A 22,009-nucleotide genomic window follows, 5' to 3' on the forward strand; every position below is an offset into this window, starting at 1 on the left:
TACACGCAATATAGATCTGCACTGACTGGCCCAGTCCAACCCGGTACGTATCTGGCCGGGACGAGCCATAAGAAAAATATTTCTGGTTGGTTATATGGTTGAATCGTCTTCTTGACTTTAGATCAGGTCGGTTAAAAATACAACGTAAATTGTACATTTTACTTTTTACGTTTTAACGGAAATTATATGGAGTACCTACAAGTATATTATCGAAACTATGTTTTTTTTCACAGGAAACTGAGGAAACGGTAATTTATTGTCGACGACAATCGAGAATTCGAGACAATACTAATATAGTGATATTATATATGTATATACAACATACACTGTTTTTGACTTGTCCAGCGTATTTTATTATAGTTTTATAATTATTTTTAATAGATTTTTAAATTAAAAACGGGCCTGGTCTGGTTTGTTTTAAAAAATAATTAAGGCCTGGGTGGGTACAAATTTTTAATTTTAGTTTCTGGCAGGTTTGGGCTGAAAAAAAATAGCCAGTGCATATCTCTAATACGCAAACTATTAGAGATTTTCTTCGACGTGACAATGTTTTTTTCTTGTGTTTTTATGCAAAGTGTTACCTCAGGCATATCTTTTGAGTATGGTTTTCACATTTATTCATCTATTTTGTAACCTTAGGGATGTTGGGCTGTTTAAATTAGAACTCCAAACGCGTTTTGTCCCTAGAGCCCCATAACGCACTAACCCGTGTTAAAAAAAAAAATAAATAAATAAAAAAACAACAACCTTACAGTAGAAACACATTATTGCATGCATATATCATTATTGAGTTAATCGTTGAACAAAAGTAAATTTATTGTCCTTTATTTGTCGGGTAAAGTTTTACTAAAATACATATGAAAGTTTACATGATATTTTTTAAACATAAATGTATCTTTTAATGCATGTCCAAGTATGGTAGCTAAAAATACAGTGAAATTCCATTTTCAGTTTAATAATAGTTACTGAAATTATATATATATATATATTATGAACAATGTATTATAGTCACATATTTTAACAGCTATATATAATAATTAAACGCGGTAATTCATAATATGACACAATTTCAAAGATAGCTTAATTTTTATGAAGGTATATATTATAAGTTTTCATAAGTGGACAGTGTCATGGCGCATCTATAAACAAAATTTTTTTCCACCATACAGCTAACAACAAATTTTTATTTCATCTTTATTAACAAACAAAGAGTAAGTATTTCATATCTGCAGAAGAAGCAGTATTTTATAAATTATTAAACTTTAGGGTTATTATTTATACATATTTATTTTATTGCCCTTTTCTATAAGCATTATTACACATCTGTTTTCGACTTTTTCATTTAGATTTCAATTTGGTATATGAGTAAGGCCATGAATAATGCATAATTTTGTTATTGAAATGGTAAAACTATATAAAAAATGATTCTCCTTTGTGAAACGTCAAGTATATTCATTATAATTGTATAATGTATGTTCTAAAATATTGACGAGTGAAAACAAATAATAAAAGTAGGTATATAGCTAAGCAAAAATATCAGAATTTTTTATGTAATTCGAAAACTTAATTTAAAAAAAAAAAATTAAGGACCCGCTCCTTTGAAACTTATAGGTAAGTAACATAGGTGTCTTTAAGTGTGAGTATTGCGTATTGTATAACATTTGCAATTTTTATTTTTGCAAAATTCTTGCATGATTCCTAACCATCTTAATTTAAAACGAAATTCATATATAAACACTATACTATATGTGTTGGCATTGCACACACACGTAAACGACCTGAGTACATACTCTATAGATCTCTTGAATATAAACATATACATATATACTAGATATGTATATTGTATATTATATATGTTGTTTCATCGTAAATTACCGTGGTTACAAATTGTGGTGTATCAAACTGATATTTAATAAAGTTTTGTATATCGACGTAACGTAGCTTTTGCAGGCAGGTCACCGTCGTCCGATCTCCCTCCTCTCAGGCTATATCCCGTTTGTGCCGGCGATGAGGCGCTATATAGACAAAACCGAGTAATTCTTTATATAATGACTTGACATAATATATGCAAAACATACATTTGTCTAGTAAATTTGTTCTACGAGGCGTAATAAACAGATTTAGAACATTTTGATGCAAAGTTGCGTCCGTGGTTACCAATATTATAGTGCTTTTGATACGGGTTTTGCATAATGAGCAGAGTTGGTGGACACGAGGAAGTTGTGTGTGTGTGTGTGTGTGTGTGTGTATGAGAGAGAGAGAGAGAGCTGAGTGGCAAGGAAGTGGGTGGATTGTTGTAGTATGGGGAGTGCCGACGCTGGTGAGCAAACACGAATTATATGGTTGATTTATTGGGGGAGTGAAGCAGGAACGTGTGCCGGCGAGCCACCGGATTACCTGGCGATAATCAAAGTCCGAGCTTCATTACTGCCGCCGACGCACCCTCTACTCCTACCCCGCAGACCGCTGCAGTTAAGCCTTTCAGACACGTTCGGCAAACAGCCACACTGAAAACGTCAAAATATAAATGGTTTAAGCAATAGTGGCATGGGTATAGATGGGGAGAGCTCTGGGACGTGCGTATATGTGCTTGCAGTATTATATATAATGCGGGGACCGCCGCAGCAAATCATTGTGTTCGCGCAGCGGCACGATAAAAACAAAATATTAATAAATATTAAACAATATATTATACATCAAAATTTAAACGCAATTTTCCACTTGGCCACGATGATATATGGTCGTTTCAAACATTTTGTTTCGGTGCGTATACAGCACGCGTGCAGGGAGAATTGGGTCATGGAACTAACGAACCGTCTGTACACAATGTCTCATGCATATAATATTATATACAGTGTGAAATTGTACAGCTTGTTGCAAATGTATGAAATGATATATATTTGAGAAACCGACGCACGCTGTACAGCGGTATGTGTTTATGATGTCTTGTGGGATATTTTGACGAAATTTATTACCGCTTACATTACTTACCTTATGGCTTATTTTATACTAGAGTATATAAGTGAAATGTCATGAATTTTATCTCGTCATCCTCCAAAGGTATGGGCTATATATAGATATATAAGTGACGAACGTTATTTTTAATCTGTATGCTTCGTGGTCGAAATCTTCTGTTTTTGTTTTTGTTTCGCTTTTAGCAAACTCATAAATATGGATCAGAATGTTCCTCTGAAAATTGATTTAATTTTAATCTTCTTAGTGTTGTATTCGTTTATTATAAGACCCTTCGTTTGTTTCTCAATCGTGATCAACTATTATCAAGCGTTTGCGTAAATATGTTACATCTTTGTGATGTTTATTTTGTTAGTCGAGTCTGAAAACTTATTTATTATACGATTTCTTTGACAACAAAAGCGTTTACAAATCGCTAAAACGACTAGTCTTGGAATAGTTTTCAGAAAGCGATTGTCTTAAAATTAAAATTGTAACATACTCTAATAAATGGCACATTAAAAGTTTGAACTTTGAAGCGTGTTTATTTTTTAAATATATAGTTGAGCTCAATAATCATAAAATTAATTATGTATAAAGAATATTTAATTTTAATGATGATTTGAATAGTTTTTCCATTTTCAACATTCGTTCTAGTTATAGCTGTACAGAATTTCACTTTTTTTTTTATTAATATTGTATAAGTTTTGTGCTGATTTTTTAAGTACCTAGTAGAAATCCTATTACCCTAATTCTTAAAAAATGCCAAATATTATAACGTGATGTGTCTTGTTCGTAGTATTATATTAATAGAACTGTTTTTTCTTTACTTTCTCTTGAGTTGTAAAGCGTTAAGAAGTTCATAAAACATTTTATTGACACTTTTCAGAATGTACTAATAGTCAAAGTGTTTCTGGATGTCATCTGTTCTATAATCTCCTTTGTGGGTGGCATGAACGTAAATCGATATGACGTTTTCTGTGATTAAAATTTAACCAAAAATAAGGGAACGTCTTTCTAACCTAACCCAAACTATACAAGGATTCTTTACAATTCATTCTTTTAGTTCTAGTATTTTTTGTCCTACATTTCCACTGTTACAAATACATGCCGTACATACCTGTGTATTACATTGTATTTTATCATAACATTTTTCAACCAATTTTAAAAATTAAATAACATTCAGTTTCTATATTACTATCCAATTTTTTTAAACTATTTTTGAATTTTTGAATTTTTAAATATATCCGTATAGTTTTATAATAATAGTTTTTAGGATAAGCTTTAGCTCTCTATATATTTTATACTTAAAAATATATTTTAGGTTACCTACCATATAATGTCATACGATGTAAGCACTCAATATGAATATTTATTGAAAAATTATATTTGACATTCGGGTAATGATTATCTTGTTTTTCATTTTTTTTTATTCATTGGTTTTAAATTGTAGGAAATATAATATTCCATTACTCCATTAATTGAAACCAAAACATTTTTTTTTTTAAATTGAACTTAAGCTCGGCGACTAAGGCCATTAGCTGTTGTAGGGGTTATGAACTATGGTAGGGGTAAGATTGGTACGGTAGGTTGTTTTTACGATTATTACGGTTGTTAAGTTGGGTAGCAAACACGTGTATGCGTGGCAAGATTTTTAACTACTATGAATCCGGGTGGTCACCCATCCGGAAGCTAGTAACTGTCGCCGTTACTTGCTCCCAGTCGCATTCCGCGACTGGTAGCAGCCAACGCACCACGCCAAGCCACTAAAACATTTTTGTGCGACATCAATCATATAGGTATTTAAAATATTTGTAAATTATATAAATGTTTATACAAATTAATATAATGGTTTATTTTTATAGTCCCGACAAAAATTATTTGTCATTTATGTACATTTATCATTCTTATTCTGGAAATCTCAGGTGATTATAATATATATATTATACATTATACTAGGAAAGTTGTTCACTACAAAAAAGTTACTTAATACGGTCATTTAAGTACAGGTATTTTTAGTTTTTTTTTTGTCAAAGAGGGTGACAAAAAAGGAAAGATAAATAAAACACAATTCCATAAATATGTTAAATATGTTCAATTATATATAAGGTGTACACTCTACACCTTGTGTATATATATATATACTGTAGAGGAACTGCAAAATGATAAAAACAGACTGCTGGTTATTTATCACTGTACGTTGGGGCCTGAATATTACGATGCCGTTAGAATAGCCTATTTATGCAATTATTATACGGTACCACAGATAGGGTGAAGGATTTATACGAAACACCCGACAAACAAACTTACCACAAATATTTCGCATTAAAAATGAACATCTGCTTTGAAGATGGTTTCCCAATAGAGTCCATATATGGAATATAATGATCAGCTTTATTCTGTAACAATATGCTATATTATATGTAATATGTATACAGAGTATCCCGTGAGGATTTATCCATTGTGATATCTCCTGAGATAATAAATATATCATAGATCTGTTTTTTTTGACTAAACATATTTTTTAATTTAATTAAATGTTTTGGTAAGGTAAAGTAAAAGTTAAAATAAAAATTTTTATTTTTTTATATTTTATATTTTTGAAACAATTAAAGATAACCATTTTATAGAGTTTATTTTTGTCAAAATTTTGAATTTTTAAAATTTTATTTTCATTAATCTCATTATTTTTAATAATTTTTTTAGTTAATGGGTAAAACAACAAAAAACCAGTTTTTATCAGGGCGGTGAGTCCCCCTCTATGGCTAATGGGTATATCCTCACAGGACACTCTGTATATACTGATGTTGATGTAGGTACTATAGGTACTGTATTATATGGAACGCCAACGAGTGTTGGCCAGTTGCCCCCCACGGCTGTTATCAGGATTTTAAAAATATACCAGTTGCCCTCAACCAAATGTACCAGTTGCCCTCAACGAAATATACCAGTTTCCCTCGCATGATTACAATATATAGCCCGTGTAATAGGGGAGGTAAATATACAAATAATAAATAAAATTATTTATAAATATAAAGTAAAATAGGTAGTATAAAATGATAGAAAATTATCGTATTTTGTAATAATTACTAATAAAATAATATGAAGACAATAGGTAGTCAATAAAATAATAAATATTATAATTATGTGGCATACAATGTTATAATTTAACAACAACAAAAAAAAATTTGATAAAAGATTATGTTTTGTTATAATAATTACTAATAGATTTTACAAAATCTAGTCTACTGATATTCTTGTTTTTATATTTATTTATAAAATCTTAAATTCTGGCTTTTGTTGTTTAAGTATGTGCAATTAGTAATATTTTTAATTTCGTTTACACTGCTTATAGCACTGTACCTATGTATTTGTTTTATTACAAAATACAATATCATATATAATTGCAATTATCAAAATAATTTTACTTTATTTTTGTAAACAATTTTATTTATTATTTATATATATTTACCTCCCCTATTTTACGGGCTATATATTGTAATCGTGTATATATTAACATATGAGGGCAACTGGTACATTTTGCTCTAGGTAGCTTAAAGGGAATTGATATAAAAAAAGGTACTTTTGGGGGGCAACTGGTACATGCCCACGCCAACAATCGAGATCCTTGATTGGTTGATTTTATGCTGCATAAATATTATCGTAAATATAGGTATGGTATATTGGTATAGGAATGGCAGAACGTGTAATGGAAAATTTGAACAGTTAAAGCAGTGATTTCGTTTTATTTGATAGAAATAGACGTCCTTTAAAAAATTATTTCGCTTTCCTTAGTTATTTCCTGGGCGAGCTATATATTTATAGTTTTCGCCGATATGTATTATGCGGTATTTGGTTTATATTTATGCATATTTTTGTGTTCTCCGATCAATTTGATATTGAAATTTTAAACATTATTCTAGAAAATATCAACTTTCAATACAACTTTAAAACATCATGGTTTTTTTTTTACTATTGCTTATGCTCTATTATTTATTAACGCCTAGCTTTAACTATTTATAGACTTACCGAATTTTAATGGTATGTATTATTTTTTTGTTCATGATATTTTAAATGTCCACAATTTCAAAGATTTTATTTTGCACGAACTATATGTATTATTTATGTGGAACTATGTAATATGTTGGGTAGTAAGCTCAAACATATTTTTTTTTAGTTGTTTTTCTTATGGGGTTTTATCTGCCCAGCGTTATGTTTGTTCAATGGCCGACAAAAGACATGACACGAATAACAGTATAATAATATATATATACGTATTATAATGTTTATCGGTAACACAAGCGAACAGTAACGTTTTGTTCAATGATCTGTGAGTTGTGTTGTGGGCACGACTTTTATTTGTCGTCTGTGGAATCATTTCGTACTTTAAATTATATATATTTCCAGTTTTATCTTTTTCCTAAATCCCCTAACGTTATCGTCCCCCAGTGTGTACAGGTCAAAGGATAATTTGGTCACAACGCGCCAATAATTTGCCATTGCTAAATTAAATATATTTTGAACTAAATATTTTTATATCAGTAATTCTATTTTGAAATATGTTAGTAATAATCGTATTCCTACATCTGTTAGTCTGTCTAATAACAATTCTTAGTTAACCTAACTATAAATTAAATAATCTATAAAGGTACCATACTATGTGTAATATAATTATGAGGTTATATTACTCCTGTAACCTGTTATTTCGTATACATACTAAATGTTTAAGATCTCAATTCAACTTATTGAACCAAAGTATACATATAGACAGGAAAAAAACAAAGAATATTGCGAGTAGAATTGATTTATGTTTGGCTATATATACGATTTAAGTATTTAACATTAAACAATTAATGTTTGACTGTATACGATTTAACATTAAGAGAACGCCACACCCACGTCTCCGTCTTACAAACGCGTAACATACCAAATGTACGCTCAGCAGTTCACGTTTTATGCCGTTAACTTAAAAATTAGAATGAATTACAAAATTTAAAGGTAAGATTATTATCTAGTCACCTAGGCAATGTAGGCATTCTATCAGTTTTTAATTTTAATCATTTTCATGAAAATTTAATGAGAATTTACAATGTTATTGCCAATTCAAAAATTGAATAAAATTTTATTTTCAAAACAAAGTATAGCTAAGATACTTTAAGTGTTCTTTAACTATTCCCTAATTATTAAAAACAATTATATATTTTAAAGTAAATTTGTTTTTAAAAATGTTCGTGTGTTATTACTTTATTAGTACATAATATAATTTAACATTGCATTTATTTTAAGACGTGTTTGATGTTTGATCTTCTTTACCTTTATTTTATTGACTTGACTAAATTATTATTTACATACAACAATTTTTATTATGTATGCATATTGAGTGTATAATGTATATAGTATAGTTATGTTTAAATTTATATATTTACAATTTTCGAAATAGAAAGTTTATAAATGGTAAATTGTATTAAATTATCATAGTTATACACCTAATATCCTTATTTTCTTTTCACGATTATAGGGACATTTTTTAATATACGTTTTAGGTATGAATTTGTATATCAATTTTATAGTTTTCAGATGTCTCTGTGGATTTAAAATTTGCTGTGAGTTTTATTATTTTATATAATATAGTTATTTTAACTTGATGTTTGGAGTTTTTTGATATAATATACCTGAATCATACAAATACAGAATTCATTATTAAACTGAGAATTGATAATTTACCAAAATGAATAATGAAATAACAAAGTTACAAATATGATATTTTTATGTGTTGGTACATTATACTTATTCATTTTTCTAGTAAGCACGTATACCTAATAGTGTGTACATAACGCTAAAATATTAGAGCCACATATTGTTATTATTGTTATTATTAAACCGTTTATATTCGAAATAAAAAAATAACAATATAAACACTGATAAAAGTGCGTACAGCGAGCATAAAGTACGTTTAGGAAATGACCCGCGAAATAGGATCATTTTATTAAATCCACACAATCCTAAAAGTAAAGTAAATGAAAAACTAGAAGAAAAAAAATTGAAAAGTTTAAGTTAAAAAATAATATGCAATAACGAAAAGCAATACTCTGTTGGCTTAACTTTGCGAGATTACGATTTTTAAAGAGTTATATAATATGCGCATCCCTCCCGTCTCCTTGGCCCTTTCCACTGCGTGGTTTCTCGGGTATTTGGTTGTATACATGTATTGTATATAAGCGTATATTTACGTACAAATGCCTTTACTTCTAAAAGAGAATCTATATAATATTACCATCGTTTCCGGAAAAGAACCTGGTCCGACTCGTATATATGGCAGACGCGAGCCTCATTAAAAACGCTGAAGCTTTGAAGCCATCGTATATTTTTTTTTCAAACGTCGTTATTATTTTATCTACGTAAAAACGAATATACGTTCGGTCAATTGATTTTTTTTCTTCAAAAGACACGTTAATCGAAATTTGAAACACGCAGTACCACGCTGTTATATATGGAAATGAACATATTATAATAGACAGTCATACTTTATAACCGCAGTAGTATGCTCAACAATCATGTATATAATTTAAATATTGTCTACCCTTAGGTGTAATAATAATTATATCATATTATATAGGTTTAATTAGTCCCGGATTTATAATTTGATTTGCTCTCAGTCTTACAATTTACAGGCCGCATAATACATATTTATATATCAATACAATTTTCCCACACAAATTGTATGCATGTAATATATGTTTATAAAAAATATTTGTACGTTTTTCTTTTAATCGTACACATTTTTCAAAGTTCCTATTTCAACGAAAATATTTCACCTCCTCCATCCACGCGTTACACCCAACCGTGACCTCATCCCTTAGTTGTATAAATAATAATATAGTATAGTGACGCGTCTAGTTATTGACTGCGGTCGTGGGCGGCGAATGGCGTGGTGGGGTAGGTGGGTGTGTGGGTAGCGATGACTAAGGTAAATATCAATATAACAGCGGCTGTATAATACACAATAGTTTTATTCAGCGAGGAGCTGTGCTCGCGGAAACGCCACAGCTATATGTGTGGCGCGCGCGTCTTATTGTTTGTACAGCACTCGGGCGGAGGCGGAAAGGTGAGATTGTGCGTATATATATACAGTCACACTCCGCGTAGTCTAGTGCGGTGGCCGTGCCGTAATACGAGCGAACCTCTAAAGAATTTATATACTTTAATATATATATATATATTATATATAGTACGATTTAGCGCTCAGTCAGCTATCTTATATAATATATTGGCGCCAAACAGTCAATATTTACACTCGTTTTGACCCCTCGTCCGCACCCTGACTAGGCTGAGGTTAACGTCTCGTTTAGCGCAGACTGATATTTAATAATACGCGTACGGCGTACCTATAGTGTAAATTGCATTTTCCACAACACGATGACGGTAAAAACTCGGCTACCCCCTATTATAATATAATATCAACGACTGTTATTCTTATACACGTGGTAAAGTTCAAAAAACTATCAGATGTCGGCTAATTGTATATAATATTTCATTAATACGCGCTGAAGGAATATAATATTATAATATTATATCCGTAAAAATTTGATTATTATGCGAAAATTCCTTAGTCGACGAAATCGGACGCAAATCTTATTTACATTCCTCTGACGGTTGCCGTTTGCAGTGTTTCTATGTTCTTCTGTCTTTCTGTATACCGCCTCCGGGCCCTATATCGTATTATAAGAGGCACTAACCCCACCCATCCCCCACCACCAATGGGATAATATAGGTTCCGTAAATCGCGGTCATCGATGAAATATCGCCAAACGGTAAAATTGTAAAGTGTAAATTGCTTGTATATCGTATATGTATCAATTCCACGTGGTGTTTGTTATCGTAATTTACCTAAACGATTATTAGGTACCTACAGTAGAACTTCGATAAGTCTAAACCCTTAATAAGTCGAAATAAATGCAGTTCCCTTGCCTAATTTAACCTAACCTAATCTAACCTCAGTAGGTCGAAAACCTCGTCAAGTCAAAACAATTTCATGTCCCTTGAATTTTGACTTATTGAGGTTCCACTGTATGTGTAATGTGTATAATATATAGCGTACTGCACATAAGCTCTGCGCAATTTTATCGGAATCCGTCACACTATGAATATAATTAAAAAATATTATCCCTGTTCTTTATTAAAGTGCCTGCGTTTAAAGGTCCGTAATCTAAACACATATCCTGGTGCCCCGAAATAAAAACTTCGAAGTTACCCACACTAAAAAGTTGGTAACCAATTCGTAATAAATAATAATTATTGTAACCGCAAAATCAGAATTTGTAACCTAAGTCTTAACCCCCGTGTTATTTTTTGGGTGCCAGCATAACGTCACCACGTTAGTCAAAATTCTGATTTTTCTATTACAAATTATTACGAATTGGTTACAAATTTTTTGGTATGGTTTGACTTGGACATTTTGAATTCGTGACGTCAGATCAGCACCCAAAAAAAAAACACAAATTTAAGGTTAAGACTTAGTTTACAAATTTTAATTTTGCGGTTACAAATTATTACAAATTGTTTACTAATATTTATATATTTAATTGGACTTTGATATTTGAAGTATTTATATCGAACAGGGTCTCAAGTGACATTATACTTCGCAAGACCAGGAACTATTGATTTTTAAACCTTTTAAATCTGATCACGTGAATAAGGTGGTATGTGGCTCATTTCCTTAGAAACAGTGGATCTGAAAATCGTCAATGATTATCTACGGTAGATGTTAGTTTTATAAAGTAGGGGGGCCTGATTATTATGGGTCTAGTCGTATAACTTTTTACAATAATAGTAGACTAGTGCTAATATTTTGTCTGTATTATAAGTTATTGACAATTGATACAGTTTATAGTTGTCGTACTGTTGTTAAAAAATTTGCGATTTGTCGAATTATTTATTAGGACAATAATTGTAGAATTTTAACGTTTCATAAGTATTTCCCTAAACTCTGTATAGTTGGTAGAGTTCAGAACTTAGAAACATTTTTTTTATTTTACTTGGAAATTAAATCTCATCACCTACATATTTAATAAATTGTATGTTAAATTGTTGGGCATCTCCATTTATTCAAAACCCGGCAGATATATATATATGTTTTGTTATTTTAATAAAAATATAGTTTTGTAATATTTAAAATTTATTAAGTAAACGCTTCGTATATAATTATTCTGTTTAATTAAGATTACTGTTTAAAAATGATGATGCCATTAAGAATTTAATACCTCATCAACCATCTATTGTTTTCACTTTTATAATTAAATAATAAATGACAAAATTTAGAATTCGTTTGGCTGGAGTTAGTTATTAACATTATTTTTGACATTAGCCATTTTTCAAAACAAATTCGATTTATATTCTCAGAATATCAGAAATTTTTAATTTTCATTGTATTATTTGAATTTATAAATAATATTCGATAAAAATAGTTTACATATGCCGAGTTTTAATAAATAAAATAATGTGTGGTTATCATACGCGTAAAAAAACTTATAATACTTGACATAAATTTAATGTTTTTGGTATTATAAGGATTAATATACAAGGTAAAATAATAAAACCCTTGTCGTGACGTTTTTTACAAAGTGTACATTTTCGACAGTGTATTTAGTAATTTATGTCGCTTTTAATAGTTTTAATCAGCTAATAGCAGTTATTAGATTTCAATGTAAATCTTCTGGGATTTAATAAAACGGCTATGAGGTTTTTACGTTAAAGATTTGTTTGCATACTGACGTCAAATAGTATTTATTGCGCTCGCTATGTATTTTAACACGTAATTCTTAAGCGGATTAAATCAATCCTTCATTTACTTATTTTTCTCCTCAAGTTACTGTCAAGTTAATGAAACAAAATTGTTAGCGCTGTCTTAAACTGTACCACGTCGAAAAGTAATTATTACGTTTAAAATGTCTTACTATGAAAATAAAATTGGAATTATTCATTTGATAGTTTAATAAATTGGTTGCCCATAAAGAAAAATAAATTTATATTTATAAAAAAATAATTATTATTACAATGTGTAAAAAGGCTTTTGTAAATTTTATCGGTTCACAAATCACATGGAGACGGCGTATTGTATATGCAATTTTGATGCATCACCACGTGTACCGACCGGCGGCCCGTGTATAGGTCATTATATAATATGTTTATTATTCATGTAAAATACACTATGGTTTGCGTGATTTGATATTATATTTACATAAAAATCGTCGTGTACCTATTATAATAGTTATTAATAGCAATTGCCTTGTATAATACTGAGACGTTTCCCTGTTTGTTTTTATATGTATAAAATATTCTATCAAAGACTTAATGTTTGGATAAAACGATTACCTATTACATTTTACATTATCGTAATCGAAAATGTTTGATTTGGAATCCTTATCTCACAGTGTTATTTTATACTTGTTTACCATTAATATTACTTTCGACTACTGTTAATGACACTGAGTGAATTAATGTCTTCATTTTTGATTGATTGATTACTGTAATTATAACTATTAGTAAACGGGAACTATTTTTTGCATTAACATTTTTATTAAATATCTTAAATAATGGGGCCCTGTTGGGGAGGGGGTCACACAACGCTATGATATACTTTCTGTCAATCAAGACTTTATAGAATAGTTACGGTTATTAAATATTATTCTTAATCTGTCGTAAAAATAGTTACCACCAGTTGTAAAATGAAAAAACCGTTTTGTGTAATCAAATTTTTTTGATGACCTATATTATTGTCTTCTGTCTTCGTTGGATGTACTCGCTTTTCTCGTATATTATTATTTCATACAAAGCTAACATAAATCAGATTTTATTTATTGAATATAATTTCTCAGGTAGACTACAATAAATATTAATACATTGTACATTCTAAACTAAACTAAACTAAAACATAAAGAACAAAGAGTAATGGAAATAAGGTTTTGTTATATTTATATACGTGTATAGTGTTGTAACTTCAGTGTGTGTGTATATGTATATTATAAATGTGCGTTCGTATGTTTATATATATATATATAGCGCGCATTAAATATTAATAATCCCAGCTAAGAAAATATCGATTAACCTTTCCGGCGATATACTCGAACAAATTGATTAGTCGAAACCTTGTTTTACGCACGCTGTGTCCATAAATACATACATTTAAACGCGCGTGTATTATGTAAAAAATTGTTGTCTGAACAATTCTCTGAGTACCTAACCTATTATATTAATAATGTATTGATTTCGGGTATATGTTTAAATCACCGACATCCATCGCAGATATATATTATATTATTATTACTCAAAGCTATGTGTATATTATATTGCTATATGTTTATCGTAGTTATGCGTGGCGATAAACTCTGTGCGAATTAATAATAATAGCCTGCCGTGATTCTTCGGAGTATGCCATTAAAACAATAATATGTTTATGCGTACCTATAAGTAGGTTAGATATATATGTATAGTTGGAATTATAAGTAGACGTGTACCCATATATAATATGTACGCTTGCTTGGATTTGGCGTGATCGCGCGAACTCTTGTAGTAATTATAATATTTGTCCTGCGAAATTAAACCGCTGTAAAATTAGCTCGTATATTTTAATCGGATGACTTTTTTATTTTTTATTTTTAATATTCCCACCCCTATCTCACATAAACTCCGCTACGCCGCCGATGTGGTCCGGCCAGCCTGATTCGTCGCACACTCTCTCCTGTCGGCAGCGGCGGTAGTTTACGACCGCCGGGCAAAAGGGACCTCTAAATTAAAATAAACGAAGAGTTCTCCGTGTGCGATTCTGCTGCTGGTGCAATACAACTATATTATTATAATAATATATGCATACACGACCGTCTCTGTACGCCACACCGCCCTCGGACATGCATTCAATTCTCGTCGGCACATGTAGTTGTATATACGTTCGTTTATTACGATTACTATTATTCTATTCTATTATTATTATTATGTAACTATTTATGCCGGAGCGTTTGTGCGTGATATCTTCTCTCCGTAATATGTACATACAAAGAATAATATTTTATAACGTCCACTGCCCGACGAAAGCACAACAGCGACCGGTGAAATAATATAATATTTAAAAACTGCTACCACCCCACGGCCGACAAAACGTCTTATAGAAACACCGCCATTAGCCCACATCCGCCGTCCTCGTTTAAGAATAATAATAGTAATAATAATATATGTATTATATAAATATATAATGTGTATAGTGTCTACTACTAGCCGCGTAAATCGATCACGTTGCGCTGGAGGTGTTTATAGAGGTTCTTTATTGTTTATCGAAATTTTATCATCCGCGGAGGAATACCATATTATTGAGTGCATATGCCGACAACGAAGTGCGATTGCCAACATTCTTATTGATTGAATTTTTTTCTTTTGCTCCCTTGACGGGGGACATAATTTTACAAAGTTAGGTTAAAATATGATATGTATAAATATTTTATCGCGTTAAATCCATGGTCTCGTCGGTGCAGCGTGACATGTCAAACTTACGCTTCGGGTGTCGACCGGACTCTATACGCGTTTTGCGGTTTTCCCTCTAAACCATAACGGCGGCGGTATGCTGTCTAAAATATGCGACCAAAAGTATGTGTGTGTGTGTCGGCAGGAATTTACTATAGAAATTGCCCAAATCACTGCTGTTGCTGCTACTGCTACTGCTACTAAGGTGAAATGGGACTAAGAATGTGGGTTTCAAGTATGTAAGTGCAAGCCATATATAAAGGTATGGTACGCATCTTTGAGGTAGGTGTAGGTACGCCGTCAAATATTGCACTTTTTGTGTAGTTCGTATTATAAATTATAATATAACATAATAATATATGTATATTTTTTTTAGAATTTGCTAGTTAGGGTTATGTGTTTGCGTACTTAAGTAGGTACTCGAGAGCTATAACGGATTTATAATGTTATAAAATTTATAAAATATATAAAAATATATAAATTTATAAAATGTATTCTTGCGGATGAAAAATACAAAACCGTTTTTACTTGAATCTGTTATTTTTATTTGCATTATTAATAGTGAACTATGCGAATCACTTAAAAATCATTGTATATATAGACACAGTAGGTAGGTACAATATACATTTGTTTATGCTTTAATTCAATTTGAAAATGTATGTTCATCTCTATACTTAAATAGGTCGTATCGTCGTTATATATTATGTTTTTTAATCAGTTAACAGCCATCTATTATTGTTCATGTCGTATCGTATAACATCTTCGCGTATATATATATAAATATAAGGTTGTCTGCTCGTGGCCGGATAGAATGCATTACGTATAATACGTGCCTTTAATCTGTTTAATTATTTACAGTCTAGAAATCTCATTTTATTATTATCATATATTATATTATTTTACACAGTAAACATCAAACATTTTGTTGTGGTATTCTTGGCTGCAGCTTCTATTAGCTATGTTATATACATTAAACTTCGATTACATAATAAATAAGACCATGTAATGATCACGTATAATTTATTACTTGTCATAAATCATTTTCATTTTCATTCTTATATATTATACATTTATTTATTATCATTATTATTTCTTTTGAAGAAAGGAATTACAACTTTTATTATCGTTCTGAGCTGCCATCCCCGAGGAATCTTATGCCATATCTCCCGAAACACTCCCTTAGTCTCAAAGTTAAATTTCATGTTCACAAATATAGAGAGATTTTTAATATTTTCTTCTTTATTATTCTTGCCATTTAGATTAAATTCATTATTCAATTAAAATATATATGTTAGTGCGGTTTCATAAAACTAAATCATTGTTTTATGTAAAATACAATCAGTGTATGTATTAAATATATTATGAATGCCCATAATTGTATCATTTAGTCAAATATAATATTATTATCATTGACTATAATATATTTGTTCGTAAATTATATTAAACAGTTATATAAATGTATTTATTATTCGTTTAAGCTAAATCATTATAACAATATATAATTATTCATATATTTGAACAATATATGTTTTATGAAATTAAAAGTCTATATAAACATAATCATGCATGTATTAGATTTCAAAATTATGGATGGTGTTACATTTGAATTCAATGATATAATATCATTGTATACGAAAAATTATGCTGAACGGCGACAGTTTGTCAGCCTAGGATACTTAATATTATATTTATATTGTTATAACTAATACGATAGCTGGAAAAGGTGAATTATTATAATATTTGTATATAATAATATACTTAAATTTCAAATACCCATGAAGAATGTTTTTTTAAAAATAACAAATACTAAAATTTGAACATAAAATAACTATATATATTTATATATATTTAATTTGAAATTGTCCGTAAACAGATCAAAACGAGTCAAAATATTTTGAAAATCTTAAAAAGTATGGGAATTGATAAGTAAACATATGGAGTAAATTTCAATACCTACAGTTTTTAAGTATAACAAAATCAGAAAATTGCTACATGCTAGAAATCGAGAGAATATCTAATGTTGTAAAAAATTGAACTTCAAACGTTCATAAAAATTTAATTTGACTTTCAGGTAGATATTTTTTTGACAAAGGTAGACATTCTTATGAGGAATCTTGTATTCAATTTTCAAATCTTAGATTTAAAAAGAAAATTTTTATAAATTTCTAACTCGAAATTATTTGGACATATTCGTGGTTTTTACGTATTTTAAAAATTTAAAAATTCAAACTTTAAATGCTTAAAAAAAATCGTGACTGTATTTTTAATATTTTTCAACTACCATTATAAAAATATATTAGGGACCCTCTATTATATGTTCAAACCTATTGACCTACAAATACAATACAATTGAAATGTATAGAAAAAAAACTTAAAAAATTGGAAATTGAAAATGTTAATGTATAGAAAATTATATTATAAACATTCATTGAAATCAATTTTGCGTTAAAATTCACGTTTTTTCTTAATTTTTCTTATATTTTTCCTTGTGCTTCTTAAAACTATTGGGAACTTTAAATTTTGACGACCTTTTCAATGTACAAACTAGATTCACTTTCCCATGTAATAAGATACTGAAGTTGAAAAGCGAAGCATTATGTTGACTACTTATCGTCTACACATGCATATTAAAAAATTAAAAAACCACACACATCATTGTAAAATCGATACATTTATCGTTCCGCTCAGAATCTAAAATATTATAATTTTTTTTTATATGTTGTTTCTTAACTACTAAAAATCATGTAAACATTTTATTTCAAAATCATTTATAGGTATTTTTTAAAATAATGAGTGTTCAATGATGAAAACTCCCCAGTATATGAAAACATCAGATATTTGAGTACCTATATATGGTAGAGGTACTCAAATATTACTTAAATGATAAGACTTTTTTTAGGTACAAAATGGTCAAATATAAACACAACACTTAAAAAAAGTTTGTGATTATACTCGGCATATTATTATCTTAAAAAAATGTTTTCCTGTTAAGAAATCTTTTTCTACCATCCTGTTTTATGGTTATTACTGTTTATAATATTTATTTAAGATAAAGATAGTAGCATAATATTTTATCAGAAAGCTAACTACAGCTGATTTTCGCCTAATATAAAAAAAAAATTAAAAGTGTTTTCGATGGTATTATTTATACTCTTGATAATAATTTGTGAAGGTATTTGCATATGCGTAGATAAGATGGAATATAATTTTAAAATTGTTTTATGCATACCCATGAAGTTATTTATTATTACTTATTATGCATCATATTATATGTTTCAGGTGCTTGAGTCCAAGATCTGCATATTTCTACGAGTTTCCTCCTGCTGGTAAATAAACGTACTTAAATTTACTTGACCTGTGGTCAATATTAATGATTTGCGTTACTAAAAAGTAATCGCTTGACGGAAAGTAGTCTCAATACTAAAAGTTATATTCATATCCAATCACATATTAATAAATAATAACAAACAAATATCCATCCGTTCACGATAATAGTATTATCATAACTGTTGATAACTATACTCTGTTTTTTTATTTCTTATTATTTATTTTTATTTTGTACGGTGAGTTAATTAAAAATGAAAAAGGTCCTTACCCACTCCATTCCAAAGCTCGTTTATTCGGTACACTTAACAGAAACGATATTAAAATAAGAATTTCCATCTTCTTTACATGAGACAACTATGGTGCAGGTTGGGAGTTGGGACCCTGCGAATCCAAAGAGTGATAGAGATGCGGAAAGACCTTTTTTCTCTTTTACTCTTTCTCCTCTATCTTTCTGCTCGCTTCCACCCTTTTCTTTTTTGAACCAGAGAAACTCCGCAATTTCGTAGTTTTCCCAAGGCCAAAATGGATTTCATCCAGTGAGCCCGGAATAATATTTAAATGGAAATTAGACGGTATCCCGGGGGAGGAAACCTGGTTGTGGTGGATTTGAATCGCTATCGGTAGGGCGAGGGGGGATTGAAGTGAGATAGTTGGACTATATATATATAGTGTATGCTCGAAAATGGGGTTTGTTTTCCAAAGGTTTCGGTGAATTTGTAGCAAACGTGTCGATGTGATGTTCGGCAGGCAAGTTTATGCATCCACCCGAGCACACCTTGTCCGCGTTGATTTATTCCTATATTTCCTTTGCGCTAGTGTTCTCTGTCTCTAAAATAATGGCAACATTCAAAATAGCAAAATAATATCTTTTAAAAGGTTATAACTTTATTACGTAGGTGTTTAACGTCGTGTGCAAACATAGACGAGAAACATGCATCAAATAATAATAATAGAGTTTGAAAATTTCATGTTGTAAATAATATGCGATTCTTTCCGTAATTTGTTTTGCAGACCGACCCGGCAAAAAGAAGATCACATTGACGCGGTTTCTGCGGAACTTCAAGACCCACAGGAGGGATAAATCGCGAAGTCAACAAAACGTTTCAGCTCGGGTAAGGATACAAATTATTTTACTGTTTGCAATACGCGCGAGAGTAGTGGTCCGACTGTGCACTTTGTGTTAACTACTATCGGCGGAAATACTGTACTCAAGCGCTCCAACACACACACACAAACATATACACAAACTACGAGTGTATGGATATGTCTGTGTATGTATAAAATAACGCGCAGCTGTTTCTAAAGCTTTTATGCGCGAGATGGTAGCGGCTATCCACTCGTCCGTGTATTTGGTGTGGTTTGGTGGCATTATAGGTGGTAGTTTCCTCATTAATCGTTAATTAGCGTTTCAAACCAGGAGAGAACGGTTTGACCTCATTTTTTTTACTAAATCAAATGGCATAATTAATTCCTATACGTTCGAAAAAACATTCCAATGGAATGCTTATGAGACCTCCCCCCTCCCACTTCACCAAATCTCACAAGTAACTATGGTAACCGCCGTGTATACTCGAGACTGATATATAACTAAAAAAATTTAAGGTACTATAAAATCGTTCGGCTAAGTGTCTTTTATATATGCATTTTTATATGTATTATATATATTATTATATTGTGCCCCAGTAATTTTTTTCTCGTCTCGTTTTTTTTTAATTTTATTGATCCGTCTCTTTCTTTTTTCCATCGTGGCTGTTGACCCGAAAATGTCTGTAACGTTTTCATTTTATATTTCAAATACGACATTTCGGTGAAGGCGTATATATACTAGCGGCTATAGCTGGTTGAGGTACATATAGAAATAGTAGCAAGACGGTGGCAATCACGCAAAATTCGGCGACGACATTTCCGTAGAAAATCAACCCTCTTTTATTCATTTACATCGTGGAACGTGCTTACAGTTGTCCTACTCAATATTCGATTATTATTATTATATTTATTTATACTTGTTTCTGCTACGCTTAAATGTTGTTTTTACGTATTTTATAAAAACTATTTGTATTCCTACTTATTTGTATGTATCATATATTTTTACACATCATAAACTATAATTTAATTTATATATTAACTATAATTGTTGTTAATAATAAAATTAAGCTTTCAAATTATCATAAAAAGTTATTGAAAAATAAATTAAAACAAAAAAATTGTATTTTAAAAATCAGTTAAATGTTGGTTATTGTTTTAATAAATAAGTCAGTTAAAAATGTAATTCACTAGATTATATTAGATTCTGAGTGAAACGATGAATGTATTGATTTTACAATGATGTGTGTTTTTTTTTTTTTTCATTTTCATTTTTTTTTTTTTTTGTGTCTGTCATCACCTTTTAGGACAGTAAAAGTGCTTGGATTTTCTTCAACAGTACCTTTACTGATAGGAAAGTGAATCTAGTTGGTACTTTGGGGGGTCAAAAGTAAAATTTTTCCAATTGTTTTCAAAAGCGCCGTGAAAAACAAAAGAAAAATTAAGGAAAAACGGGAATTTTTACGCAAAACCTGTTTTCGAGAAAATTGATTTTGGTTTTTGGTGTAACTTTAAAACAAATGACCGTATCTACATGAAATTTTCACTGGTTGTTTATATTTTCATTTTCTATACATGATACAATTTCCAAAATATTTGAATTTGTTTTGAACTGTTTAGGAACGTTTTCAGTTTCCAATATTATTCGTTTTTTTTTCTATGAATGTCAATAAAACTTTATTTGTTGAGTAAAAATACTTGAAAATTTAATACAAGGCTCCTACTATATAGTTACAAGGATATTTGAAAAATATTAAAAATCCTTAGTCACAGTTTTTTTTATTAGCATTTAAAGTTCAAAAATTGACAAAATATGGAAAAATCACGAAAATTAGTAAATTATGTTAAGTTAAGAATTCGTAAAAATTTTTCTTTTTAAATCTAAGATTTGAAAATGTAATATAAGATTCCTCATAAGTTTGTATACCTTTTTCAAAAAAAAAATTTCTACAAGCAAGTCAAATTAAATTTTTATGAGCGTTTGAAATTCATATTTTTACAACATTCGATATTCACTTGATTTCTCACGTAACGAATTTCTTATTTTGTTGTAATTAAAAAACGAATGACTGTAGGTACTTGAAAATTTCACTGAATGTTAATAATTTCATTTTTTATACACCATAACATTTTGAAA

General features: G+C 30.0%; 1 protein-coding gene across 1 annotated transcript in view; it reads left to right on the plus strand.

Moving 5' to 3' along the window:
- The window catches only part of LOC100164446, an 87,535-nt gene that overhangs the window by 43,174 nt on the left and 22,352 nt on the right, over nucleotides 1–22,009 (plus strand). The window contains exons 4-5 of the mRNA XM_001951829.5: nucleotides 18,742–18,788; nucleotides 19,801–19,901. Of these exons, the coding sequence (XP_001951864.2) occupies nucleotides 18,742–18,788; nucleotides 19,801–19,901 (148 nt within the window). The remainder of the gene's footprint in view (nucleotides 1–18,741; nucleotides 18,789–19,800; nucleotides 19,902–22,009) is intronic.

Source organism: Acyrthosiphon pisum, chromosome A2 (assembly GCF_005508785.2).
Source record: "Acyrthosiphon pisum isolate AL4f chromosome A2, pea_aphid_22Mar2018_4r6ur, whole genome shotgun sequence".
Lineage (NCBI taxonomy): Eukaryota > Metazoa > Arthropoda > Insecta > Hemiptera > Aphididae > Acyrthosiphon > Acyrthosiphon pisum.